Here is a 12,646-nt window from a genome sequence, read left to right on the forward strand (position 1 = left end):
TAATTAAATAATTTGGTGACAGTGACATAAATCTTTTTTGTTATGAGTGTCTTGAAGATATGAAAATTTGTATGTACAAAGAGGACCGGAATTAAAAGGTATCTAATGGTTCAAAGATTAAAATCCTGTTGTTTATAACTCTGTCGCAAATGCCGGTCAAATTTGACCGGTTATACCTGGAATCACTCCTCGCAATTCAATTTTTTTTTCTTCGAAAAGTGCACAGAAGCCGTGCCCTTTTCAACAGCGTTAACATAATTTAATTTAATCTAATATTTTCTGAGGGGTTCTATTTGTTTATAAGCCAAAAAAATGTTTCATTCCTGAGACCGCTCAAATGGTCCAATTTTAATCCTGTAAGGTACGTTGAATAGGTATAGTGCTTTTTTATACGAAAATCATAGTTATTCTGGTGTATCATAATCTTTCTGGTTATTATTTCGACCGAAATTTTTTAATTAACATTTTAATTATTGCTAAACTATTGGTTAGATTGTCGCCGGTCTCCTGATATACAGAGAGGGGCTAAATTATGGAATAAATTCATTTTATCTAAAATGGACGAAACAGGCCGATTTTTATTTTTAAATTAAATTTTTTTGGCATATATTTCAATCTAGTGACGTCATCCATCCGAGCGTGATGACGTAATCGATTATTTTTTAAATAGGAATAGGGGTTCGTGTTGTAGCTCGTTTACAAAGGCGTTCAATTCTCTATTCAGTATAGGGCTTTTCATTCACAGTCATTTATTTCGAGCTTCTGTCATATTTCGTATAATCCGTAAATATTAATATTATACACAGATTATTCAACATATGACAGGAGCTCGAAACAAATGACAATCGATGAAAAGCCCTATTATAAACATTAATATCATTATTTATACAGGGAGGCCAAAAAAATTTTTGAATTAAATTAATTGACGCAAGAAGAATTAATTTATTTAACTCAAAATACATTCTATTGCTGTCAGAAAATAGAAAAAAATGTTTATTTTGCAAATAAACATTGGTTTTAGCTTAAATTAAATGTTGAAACTGCCAATAGGTAGGAGGGAGGCTGTTTGTGATTTAATTTAAGCGAAAAGAAATGTTTATTTGTGAAATAAACCTTTTTTTCTATTTTCTGACAGCAGTACAATGTATTTTGAGTTAAATAAATTACATACATTCTTCTTTTTGCGCCAATTAATTTAATTCAAAAATTATTTTTTGGCAACCCTGTATAAATACCTCATTATATTAATGTTTATATTACTGAATAGAGAATTGAACGCCCTTTCAAATGACCTACCACACGACCCCTATTCCCATTAACAAAATTATCGATTACGTCATCACGCTCAGATGGATGACGTCACTAGTATAAATATATGCCAAAAAATTGTAATTTAAAAATAAAAATCGACCTCTATCGGGATTTTGCTCCAAAATCGTCCGTTTTAAAGAAATGAATTTATTCCATAATTTAGCCCCTCTGTATAATCTACTATAATAAATCTTTCAAGTCATCAATTATTTAATTATTGATAAATAATTAGGTACTTCCCTATTTTCCCTATTTTAATTGAAAATTGCAGAATTTTTGGGAAACCTCGGATTTTCTGAGTAAAATTTTTGTTGAAGGAAATCAGAAAAATAAATAACTTTGTGCAGAACTAAATTACGGTGAATTTTTATTTGAGTGTTTTTGGCTCAAAGGAACAATCTTAGGAGTTACAGAGCATGCACTAATTGAAAAAAAAAGGAAGATTTAGGAGTGCTAATTTGTTTATAAATAAAATAACACACTTTCTGCGGATTTGTCATACCCCATATTACTAATATATGCAATCTTAAGATTCGATTTTAGCAATAAAATAGCTGGTAAATAATTTTTCCCAAAAATGGAATTTTTTCGATAATTTTCCCAGACTATCAACAAATTCCAATAAACCGGAGCGCCAACCCAAATTCTGAGCAGTGTCAACATGATAAGGTTAATATCCCCAGTTGTAACTAATATCGAAATGAATAAGAATCGCTATACTCTGCGGCTGTCATGGCGGTGTCGAAATGAAATTGCGACTGTCGAAATGAATTAGAATCAGGGCCCAGGTGCCATGTCCGTATTCAGACGTTGGCCGTTATCATGTTTACAAGTTCGTGAAACCTTTCTCTGTCGGCTGCTGCGCGAAATAAGGTAGATGCAAACCAGAGATCTCGATGAAGATAACTAAAAAACTATTTGTATTTGTACATTCGTATTTTTGTGCAAATAAAAGGTTTTGTACGCAATTTTACTTTTTTCCTTTTTATGGGTCTATTAAATTACTTATAAAAATTGCATTGTTATTAAGGGTGATTTTTAAGGGTTAAAATATTATGATATTATATCCTACAGCATAAAACATCATTATTTAACCAATCAAACCCAAATTTTACCCATATTAAAGTTTACAATGTTTTTATATAATTTTTGACAATAAGTGGTAGTTGCACCCCTAAAATTAATCAACGCCCTTGAGCATGATAACTAAAAAACTATTTGTATTTGTACATTAGTATTTTTGTGCAAATAAAAGGTTTTGTACGCAATTTTACTTTTTTTCTGTATAGATCTATTAAATTACTTATAAAAATTGCATTGTTATTAAGGGTGATTTTTAAGGGTTAAAATATTATGATATTATATCCTAAAGCATAAAACAGGGGTGGCCAAACTGTGGCTCGCGAGCCACATGTAGCTCTTTGAAAGATAATTTGTGGCTCTCAATAAATGTACCTGGATTACTTTTAATTTTTGGGTTTCAAAATGTATTAAATTACTGACAACAAATATAAATGACTAAGTGTAACATCAGGACTTAAACAAGGAGACCCCTTATCACCGTTGATAGTCAACCTGGTCTTAGAATATGTAATAAGTAAAATACCATCTGAGTTGACAGGGTGATTTGCGAATGAAGTATCAAAACTATTGTTAGCCTTTGCTAACGATCTAGGTGCAGTCGCTTATTCTACAAGAGACGTGAGAAAGGTGTTTTCACAACTCGAGGAAGACACAGGTATTCTGGGCCTTCGAATAAATGAAGAGAAGATGAAATACATGATAGTAACCAAAAATCCAAGACCAAGAGATAGGCAGAACATAAATGTTAATGACCACAACTTCGAAGTAGTAAAAAAGTTTAAATATCTAGGGGCGGTAATCACAGATGACAACCACATGTAAAAAGAGGTCTCAGCAAGGATAGCTGCGTGGAATAGAGTATTTTACTCCCTATTATCATTACAAAGATCTAAGCTGCTAAAAAGACAATCGAAATTAAGACTGTACATGTCAATTATTCTCCCAATTCTTACATATGGAAGTGGAACATGAACTATACATCAGTGAGAAATAAATAAGCTGCTGGTATTTGAAAGGAAAGTTCTCAGAATGATATTTGGCCCTCAACGAGATGAAGTGACAGGAGAGTGGAGAAGAGCCGCAAAGGTGAATTGGTGACTGTGTATGGTACTGATAACATTCTCAGACATATAAAAGCTAAGATAAGATGGACAGGTCATGTGGTAAGATCATTGTAAGATGGAGTGTTAAACAAGAGTGTTTTTGAAAGACGGTAGATCAGTTAGTAGGCTGTCCCAGAAAACGATGAAAGGATGATGAAGAATCGAAGTATCCTGAATTAATTTGTAGAATTATTTGCATATTTGAAACAACGACGTGAACCATTTTATTTCACTTTAAAATTCGTGAAATGCAAACACTGAGAGAAAAATTTAATACCTTTTTTACACTTTTTAAATAATTGTTTAATTGCGACTCGCGAAAAATTTCAAATTTTGAAAAATGACTATCAAGGAGCTTCTTGGCCACCCCTGGCATAAAACATCATTATTTAACCAATCAAACCCAAATTTTACCCATATTAAAGTTTACAATGTTTTTATATAATTTTTGACAATAAGTGGTAGTTGCACCCCTAAAATTAATCAACGCCCTTGAGCATGATATAGAATATAGAATATGAAGTACAGGGTTAGATGACCCGAATCCCAAATTTTTATGCAAATAAATGCAAGCCGAAATCATTCTCTTAGGATAAATAAATTTTTTATAATAGCTCCAACAAGGGTGGTTTTAAGGCTTGAAATATTATGATATTATATCCTAGAGCATAATACAATCATTATTGAACTAATAAAAACCAAATGTTGTCCACATTAAGGTTTAAAATATTATTTTATAAATTTTTACAATTAGGGGTAGTTTTGACCCTTAAGAAACCAAAAGCGTACAACAGCTCAGTATAGAAAATGAACTAGAGGGTGAAATGAGCATAATCCCAAATTTTTGTACAATTCGATGCTGGACGAAAAAATTGCGAGGTTTTGCCATTTTTTCAGCTTCATTTCCTGACCTACATATGTAATACAGAGTATACAGCTCATCCATCGGTAGACCTCAAGCTGTAGAATATATGCGACGGTAGACCGCATACTATAATGGCATTCACCAGACTGTCAATTAAAGTAAAATTAATTGGGAAATGTCTGTAACTTTTTACAATTCCCACTAGCATTGTAATAATTAGTTACATAAATCCGAGAAAAAGTTAGTTACGGAAATTACTCTCAGAAATTAACTTTTCCTACCGAATCTTCGATATACCCCGAAGTCCTTTCTAGTTTTCTCTCCATTATTTTTCTTTTGCCTCGAGGATTACAAACAAACCCTGCCGATAGAACGCCCGGAAGTAGACCAGATGGCGGACTTAAATGGATACACAAAAATGCACTTTTTCATAAATCTAATCTTAAGTCCGAACAATAGTTACAAGATCTAATAATAAGAAAGATTAACGTGTTTGTTTTTGTTGGCTATAAAAGGTTGGAAATAGTTTTTTGGGATTAAAACAAACCAAAGAAAAATTAAATTTTTGCTGCCTTAATTTGCGGTGCATTTGATCGAGTATTTTTCTTAGATATAGAAAACTTTGACTATCGAAAAGTATTTACCATTACCATCAATTTTTATTTAATATTTCCAATGTCCAATTTTATTAGTTTGGAGATTAGGTGTCTAAATTTTTACGAATTATAAGTAAACCATGACGGACTTGTCTAAAACTGACAGTTCACCATTAATGTTTGTGTATATGTTATAGTCATAGCCCGAATTTCAGGCACTCCTAGGTTTGACTACTCAATCCTCAGGTCTGACTGACGGTCTTAGTCAAAGCCCGAAATAAATTACAGTTTCGGCCTTTGACTAGTCAAACCTAGGAGAGACTAAGTTGGTCAGGCAAAGGTCGAAGTTTAATTTTATGAAATCGGCGTTTGACTAGTCAAACCCCGATCAGCTATTAAAATGTCGTAATTTGTTAGATTAGGTTTAATAAAACGTCAATATTTTAATGTTTATTATTTTTATATTGTTCTGTGCCGGGCCGGGCTGTGCCGTGCCGGGCCGGGCTGTGCCGTGCCGGCCGTTCATAATGGGTTTCTTGCTGTAGTCTCTCCTAGGTTTGACTAGTCAAAGGCCGAAACTGTAATTTATTTCGGGCTTTGACTAAGACCGTCAGTCAGACCTGAGGATTGCCTAGTCAAACCTAGGAGTGCCTGAAATTCGGGCTTTGACTATAACATATATACTACATAGTGATAATGAATTTTACTCTTGATGAAATGCTATACCGGGTGGTGAATTGGAAAACGGGCCATAGGAAACTCGATGTAAAATTCTAAACTGTTGAATTCCTGCTTCCCTAATTATTCTACATCAAAAGATATGAGAAACTATTTGTAGAGGATTGAAACCTTTATTGAAAGCAATAATTGTTAAAATTGTTCTACGAATTAAACACATTCCAAAATTTTGTAAAATATAATAAATTTTATCAAAGTATTTGCCAAATTTAGGCCACACACAGTGTAAGAATGTGTATAAGGTTGCCTTCGGTCACAATGAAATTATTATATTAACAATATTTTGAACTGTCAGTATTTTTATTTTATCGTTTTTATTGTTTAAAAAACAATAAAGTCGAAAAGATGTCCTCAGTTGAGGAGAAAGTAGTAATAATAAAGATGTTTTATTCAGTCAATAGTTTGCGTAATGTCAGAAATAGTAACGTGTGGCCTTACTTTTACGCACTTACTTAGGTATGGCAAATTTATTCTAATTTTCAAAATTTTGGACTCTGTTTAAATCGTAGAATAATTTTACTTTTTGTTTTTAATACAGATTTTAATCCTCTATAAATAGTTTCTCATGACTTTTGATGTAAAATAATTAGGGAAGCAGGAATTCAACAATTTAGAATTTTACATTGAGTTTCCTATGGCCCGTTTTCCAATTCACCACCCGGTATAATATGATCTGGATATTCGGGGAATGCAATAAAAATTAGTTATTATGCTTCTTTTCATGAGTATTTTTCAGTGCGTCACAAATTATAGAAAAAAAGGTAAGTCCGTGATAATATACATTTTAGTGACATGACATTTTAGTTAAATCTGACAGTTGTCAAATTTTATTTGCAATTTGGCATAAAAATAAATCAATTGTGTTTATTGCATTTATAAAATGGTATTTTCTTTGATTTGTATAGTCTTTTAAATTGTTCAGATTATATTCGTAGATATATTATATAATTCGCGAATTATTTATTTTCGATTATAGCGCCATCTATTGACAACTAGAATAAATGTTATAAATGTCACCGACGAAATGTAATCACCGACGTGCGTTTTTTTCTGTCACATACAATTTAATGCGTTAGAAAGAAATCGTTAGAAAAAAACTGTGACGCACTGAAAGATCCTCATGAGAAAAAGCATATCAGTAAGAATAGTAACAATTGAACGAACGAACAAAACTAAGCGAAGCAATAAAGCACTAAAATCGGCCTTACCTCCGAAAAAAAAGACAAGACGGATCTTAGTAATTCCTTTTGCATTCGATTCGTGAATGCGCCAGGAAACTTTGTGACCCCTAGCCATGAGATAATATTGCATACAAGAAATGCATTCTTAAAGTGCATCTCAGACAATAAAAAAAATTCAGAACTCATCAATTATCGGAGGAAATGGTCTCCGGAGTGTAAATCCTTGGAAGGATCCTTGGAAGTGATCTCCGGAGTATCTGGTGCCCAGGGGACCTACTGTTTACCTTGTCTTCTGGAGTTTTCGGCAAATTCATTAAAAAATTAGTCAAAAATCATTGCTTGGGGGTTTTTGGGCTCGCTGAAAAAGAAGATGACATTGAAAATTATTTCCAGAGTACCTGGTGCCTAGGATACCTACTTTTTACGTCAACTTATGGAATGTTCGTTATACAATCAATCAAACCAAGCTTCAATCAGCCAATCAAATAACTTCCAAGTAAACTTGGAAGTTATTGGATTCACCGAAAGTAAATTTCTGAATGTTAATGGTCTTCAAGATATGTAGTATAGATTGCAGTTGGATTTAATGCGAATTCTTTGATTTTGTATTATAAAAATACATGTATTTAAAAAATACAATTAAATGGATGGACACATTGATGTTTATATTTCATTATTTTCTTCTTCTTCGCTTTCCAATGAAATTAGACTATACTTTGCAAGTGGACCAGGCATTAGAGTCATTTTTATAGGAACTAACGATTTATCCATTAATTCCCAATCACACTGTGTTGGATCCAAACTGTCTTCACCTTCTCCATGCATCCAACTTTGTACTTGGAAGTAAATTCTTTTTAAATGTTGGGTGAAGGCATCTACAGTAGAAAGTATACTGTATTAGCCACATACTGTGTCTTGGTGTTAAAATGGTTAATGTCAATTTTTGGGTTTTGTTTTGTCAATATTAAATTTTAAATAAATCTGTACAAAAAAGTAAAATATTGACATTATCTCTTTTAGCTCTAAGCCATGCATATATTTTAAGCGGGAGATTGTATTGTTTACTTTCTCTATTCTCTCCTTCTTTTCATACGCAGTGGTACAATAGATTTTATAAAGATTCATCAATGCTACCAACAGAATTTGAAACGCCAAATTAAAAAGGGTGTTATTTTTTAAAGATAACAAATGAAACTCTATGACGCAGAGGTTGTTCAGAAGATCGTTTTCGATATTTAATACGTTCTCATCGAGCACAAAAGCCCTCAAGTATCAAGTTTTCACTAATTATTTATCAAAATTATCGAAAACTCCAGGAGGCGAGGTAAACAGTAGGTACCCTGGGTACCAGGTACTCCGTAGATCACTTCCGATATCATATTCGTTGTCAGCGACCCCAAAAACCCCCCGAGTAATGATTTTTGACTAATTTTTTAATGAATTTGCCGAGAACTCCAGAAGACTAGGTAAAAGTAGGTACCCTGGGCAACAAGTTCTCCGGAGATCACTTACGACGTCATGTTCGTTATCAGCGACACCAAAAACCCCCCGAGTAACAAAATTGTACTCATTTCCGCCAATAATTGACGAGTTCTGAATTTTTTCATTGTCGCCCTGTTTTTAACCCTTTTCGATTCAACCGGTTTGCGGTTTATTAGGGGAGCGCATGCCGTATCCATTTGAGCAGCTACACCGAGCACGGAGCACCCACGTATGGATACGTACCTTGAGAGATGCGATGGAAGAAAATTTAATTTAGCATTAATTTGCTTAAAATAATAAAAAGTATCAGATGATTCCATATAAGTTTGGTTGAGTGTACAGGGTGTCCCAAAAAGATTGGTCATAAATTATACCACACATTCTGGGTTCAAAAATAGGTTGATTGAACCTCACTTACCTATATACAATAGTTCATACAAAAAAAGTTACAGCCCTTTGAAGTTACAAAATGAAAATCGATTTTTTTTTCATATATTGAAAACTCTCAGAGATTTTTTATTAGAAATGAACATGGGGCATTTTTATGGCAGCAACATCTTAAAAAAAATTAAAGTGAAATTTGTGCATCCCATAAACATTTTATGGGGGTTTTGTTCCCTTAAACCCCCCAAACTTTTGTGTACGTTCCAATTAAATTATTATTGTGTCACCATTAGTTAAAAACACAATGTTTTGAAAACTTGTTTGCCTCTTATTTTCGATAAGCCAGTGTTTATCGAGATATTTTGAATATTTGTCGAATCCACCACATATTTGTATATGGTTAAGTACCATTATACAAATGTAGAGACCTGTTAATAATTTGAAAATTTATTTATAATTTACATTTTTAGGTATATTTTGAAAAAGAAGCTACATCTCGATAAAAGGTGACTTAGGAAAAAAAAAGACTAAGAGGCAAAAGTTTTAAAAACACTGTGTTTAACTAATGGTACCACAATAATAGTTTAATTTCAACGTACACAAACATTTGGGGGGTTTAAAGGAACAAAACCCCATAAAATTTTTACGTAAATATATTGAAAAAGCAGCCGCATCTCGATAAAAACTGGCTTATCGAAAAAATACTAGGACGCAAAAAGTTTTAAAAACGTTGTGTTTAACTAATGGTACCACAATAATGAATTAATTGGAACGTACACAAAAGTTTGGGACGGTTTAAGGGAACAAAATCCCCATAAATTTTTTATGGGGTGGACAAATTTCACTATAATTTTGTTTTAAGATGTTCCTGCCATAAGAATGATACATGTCCATTTTCAATAAAAAATCTCTAATAGTTTTCGATATATTGGAAAAAATCGATTTTAATTTTGTAACTTCAAACTTTTTTTTTATGAGCACATTTGTACTAAGGTAAGTTAGGTTAAATTGAAATATTTTTGACCCCAGAATGTGTGGTATAATTTATGACCAATCTTTTCGGGACACCCTGTATATACGAGTGAATAGAAGTATGCAGTTACTGATTTCATTAACACATGATTTTATTCCAGGTAACGAGGTCCATTTCGCGCTAAACTAACCCTATGGTGAAAGTAAAAGACGAGCCTCCAATGGCAGAACCCAATTCTGCACCAAATCACCGCACGTCATCAGCATCAACCAACAACCCCCCTTCCACGTACTACCCGCGAAAGCCTCGTCCACATTCCCACCACCATCACCATCCACCTTTCCAGCACTATACGCACTTCCACCCATGCTCGTACTCGCCCGAAAACGCCGAAGCTAGCAATGGTGCTACCTCGCCGGCCAAGTTCTATTTCGGTCCTGGATTCGAACCTCAACAGCAAATGCCGGGAGGGGGCTTCCCGGGACCGAGCCAAACTCAAGGAAACGAGTACATAGTTTTGTTCCACGTTAATCCTGGAGTTACAATCAACCTACAACTTGGTGAAAACTTGGAGGTTTTGACAGGTATGTCATATCTTATATTTATTTAATTATTTGTCTTGTATTGTTTAATGCTTTCGTGATGTATTATTATTGCATTTGAATAGATGTGGATCAGTGTCAATATCAGAATTTTGTAGAGTACAAAATTGTAAGTAATAGAAACGCTAAAATTCCAAGTGCCAACAAAAATAATAATATTAATAAAAATGTATATATAGTGGCTAAACACCCCTTTAGGGGTTACGCCGCTTATGCTCTCTAGATCTATGTTTTGAGGTAGATCAGTCCTCATGTTCTTTATTTAATTTTCTCGGTTATTTTTCTCCACTCTTTCCTATCTCTGGTTTTTTCTTTCCATTGTCGGATACCCACCCTGTTGAGATCATTAATTGATTGGGCGTTAAAATCTCACATTACCAGTATTGTGTCTTCTCTAGGTAAATTCTCCATATCTCGTTCGAGTTCCTCATACAAGTTGTCTTTTTCCTCCGCAGCAACATTTTCAGTTGGGGCATATACGTTTATAATTGATATATTAAATCGTTTGGCGTTAATTCTCAGGTAAGCTATACGTTCATTTATTGGTTTAGATTGCATGATGTTATTTTTTATTTTTCCCATAATTATGAAAGCAACTCCATATTGACCTTGTTTTTCATGTCCCGAGTACTTGGTATGTAATTTTTCTTATTTATTTCTCCTTGACCTGCCCATCTAATTTCTTGAAGCACTGCAATATCAATTTGGTATCTTTCTAGTTCTGAGACGATCTCCTGCATTTTTTCTGGTTCAAGCCTTGTTCTGATATTCCACGTATGTAAAAATGACACTTAGAAAAACTATTTGTGCTGTGAAATGCAATGGTCTACAATTTAAATGGTCAAGTCGTAGAACTAAATGACGAATTCGTTGAGAGAATGATTAAATCACTAAAAAATAAAAAAGCATGTGGTCCAGAAGGAATCCCAGCGGAACTTATAAGAAATGGAACTGCAAAATAGATCAAACTAATAACCATAATTTTCAACAACTACACAAATGGAGAAAAAACATACCAGAAAATTGGAAAATAGGATGGATAACCCCAATACACAAAAAGGGTAACAAGGAAGACTGCCAGAACTATCGCTGTATTAATGTAACCAGCACCTTTAGCAGATTATATGGGAAAACTCTAAAAATTCTAATAGAAAATGAATATGCACCTTTAGAGATCGACCAACAGGCAGGATTCCGAGCAGGAAGATCCTATATCGACCACATCTTCACGATCAACCAACTCAACGAAAAAAAAGTAGCCAGAGACAGATAAATACATCTACTATTCGTCGATCTAACTAAGGCATATGATACCGTACCACTTTGTAAATTATGGCAAGTCCTGGAAAAATCCCCTATTAATATAACTTTAATAAAAGCAGTGCAACAATTATATAACAATATCCAAGCAAACATAAAAATCAATAGCAGATTATCCAATAGCTTCATGGTAAATAAGGGACTATGACAGGGATGCAGCTTATCGCCAACACTGTTTAAAATCTATATAAATGAGGTCTTGAATAAGTGGCGAAAATCGTGTTCTGGAATGGGGATACAGCTAAACGACGACTCAACACTATACACACTGCATTTTGCTGATGATCAGGTGGTGATTGCATAGGATAAAGATGATCTAATATTTATGACAAACCGGCTGTTTCGAGAATACAAAAAATGGGGCCTATACGTTAATATAAAGAAAACCAAATATATGTGTATAGGAGGACAGAAAAGTGAGTTACACCTAGAGGATGATATGGTTATCGAGCCAAGCTCTGATTATGTATACCTTGGAACGAGAATCCAACAAAGTGGAAGGACAGAATTCGAAATAGAGGAAAGAAGGTAATAGGAGCTTTGAACTCACTACTTTGGTCAAAAACCATATCAAAAGAAAAGAAAACACAGCTTTATAATAGCATCTTTAAAAGCGTGGTACTGTATGCATGTGAAACTTGGCAACTGAATAAGCGAACAGAACAGAAGTTGCTCGCACTGGAAATGGACTTCTGGCGAAGATCGGCCTTCATCTCCAGACTCTCACATATAACCAATGAACGGGTGCGAGATATTATGAATAGAAAAACAAACATAATTGAAGAAGTCCAACAAAAACAACTTTGTTGGTATGGCCATGTACAAAGAATGGAGGAACATCGACTCCCAAAGCTAATAATGAAATGGCAACCCCCGGAAAGAAGGAAAAGGGGCAGACCGATACAACCTGGATAAGTGGAATCCAGAAAGCCATGTCTGAGAGAGATCTCCGACCAGGAAATTGGACAGATCGACGCGGCTGGAGAATAGGAACCGGAATGCGGAGGA

The 12,646-nt window shown here is 33.9% G+C and overlaps 1 protein-coding gene across 1 annotated transcript in view; it reads left to right on the forward strand.

Annotated features, from left to right (window-relative positions):
- The window catches only part of LOC114325841 (fibronectin type-III domain-containing protein 3a), a 725,050-nt gene that overhangs the window by 24,869 nt on the left and 687,535 nt on the right, over positions 1-12,646 (forward strand). Inside the window, exon 2 of the mRNA XM_050649163.1 lies at positions 9,877-10,300. Within this exon, the coding sequence (XP_050505120.1) occupies positions 9,910-10,300 (391 nt within the window). The 5' untranslated portion in view covers positions 9,877-9,909. The remainder of the gene's footprint in view (positions 1-9,876; positions 10,301-12,646) is intronic.

The sequence above is a fragment of the Diabrotica virgifera genome, chromosome 4 (assembly GCF_917563875.1).
Source record: "Diabrotica virgifera virgifera chromosome 4, PGI_DIABVI_V3a".
Classification (NCBI taxonomy): domain Eukaryota; kingdom Metazoa; phylum Arthropoda; class Insecta; order Coleoptera; family Chrysomelidae; genus Diabrotica; species Diabrotica virgifera.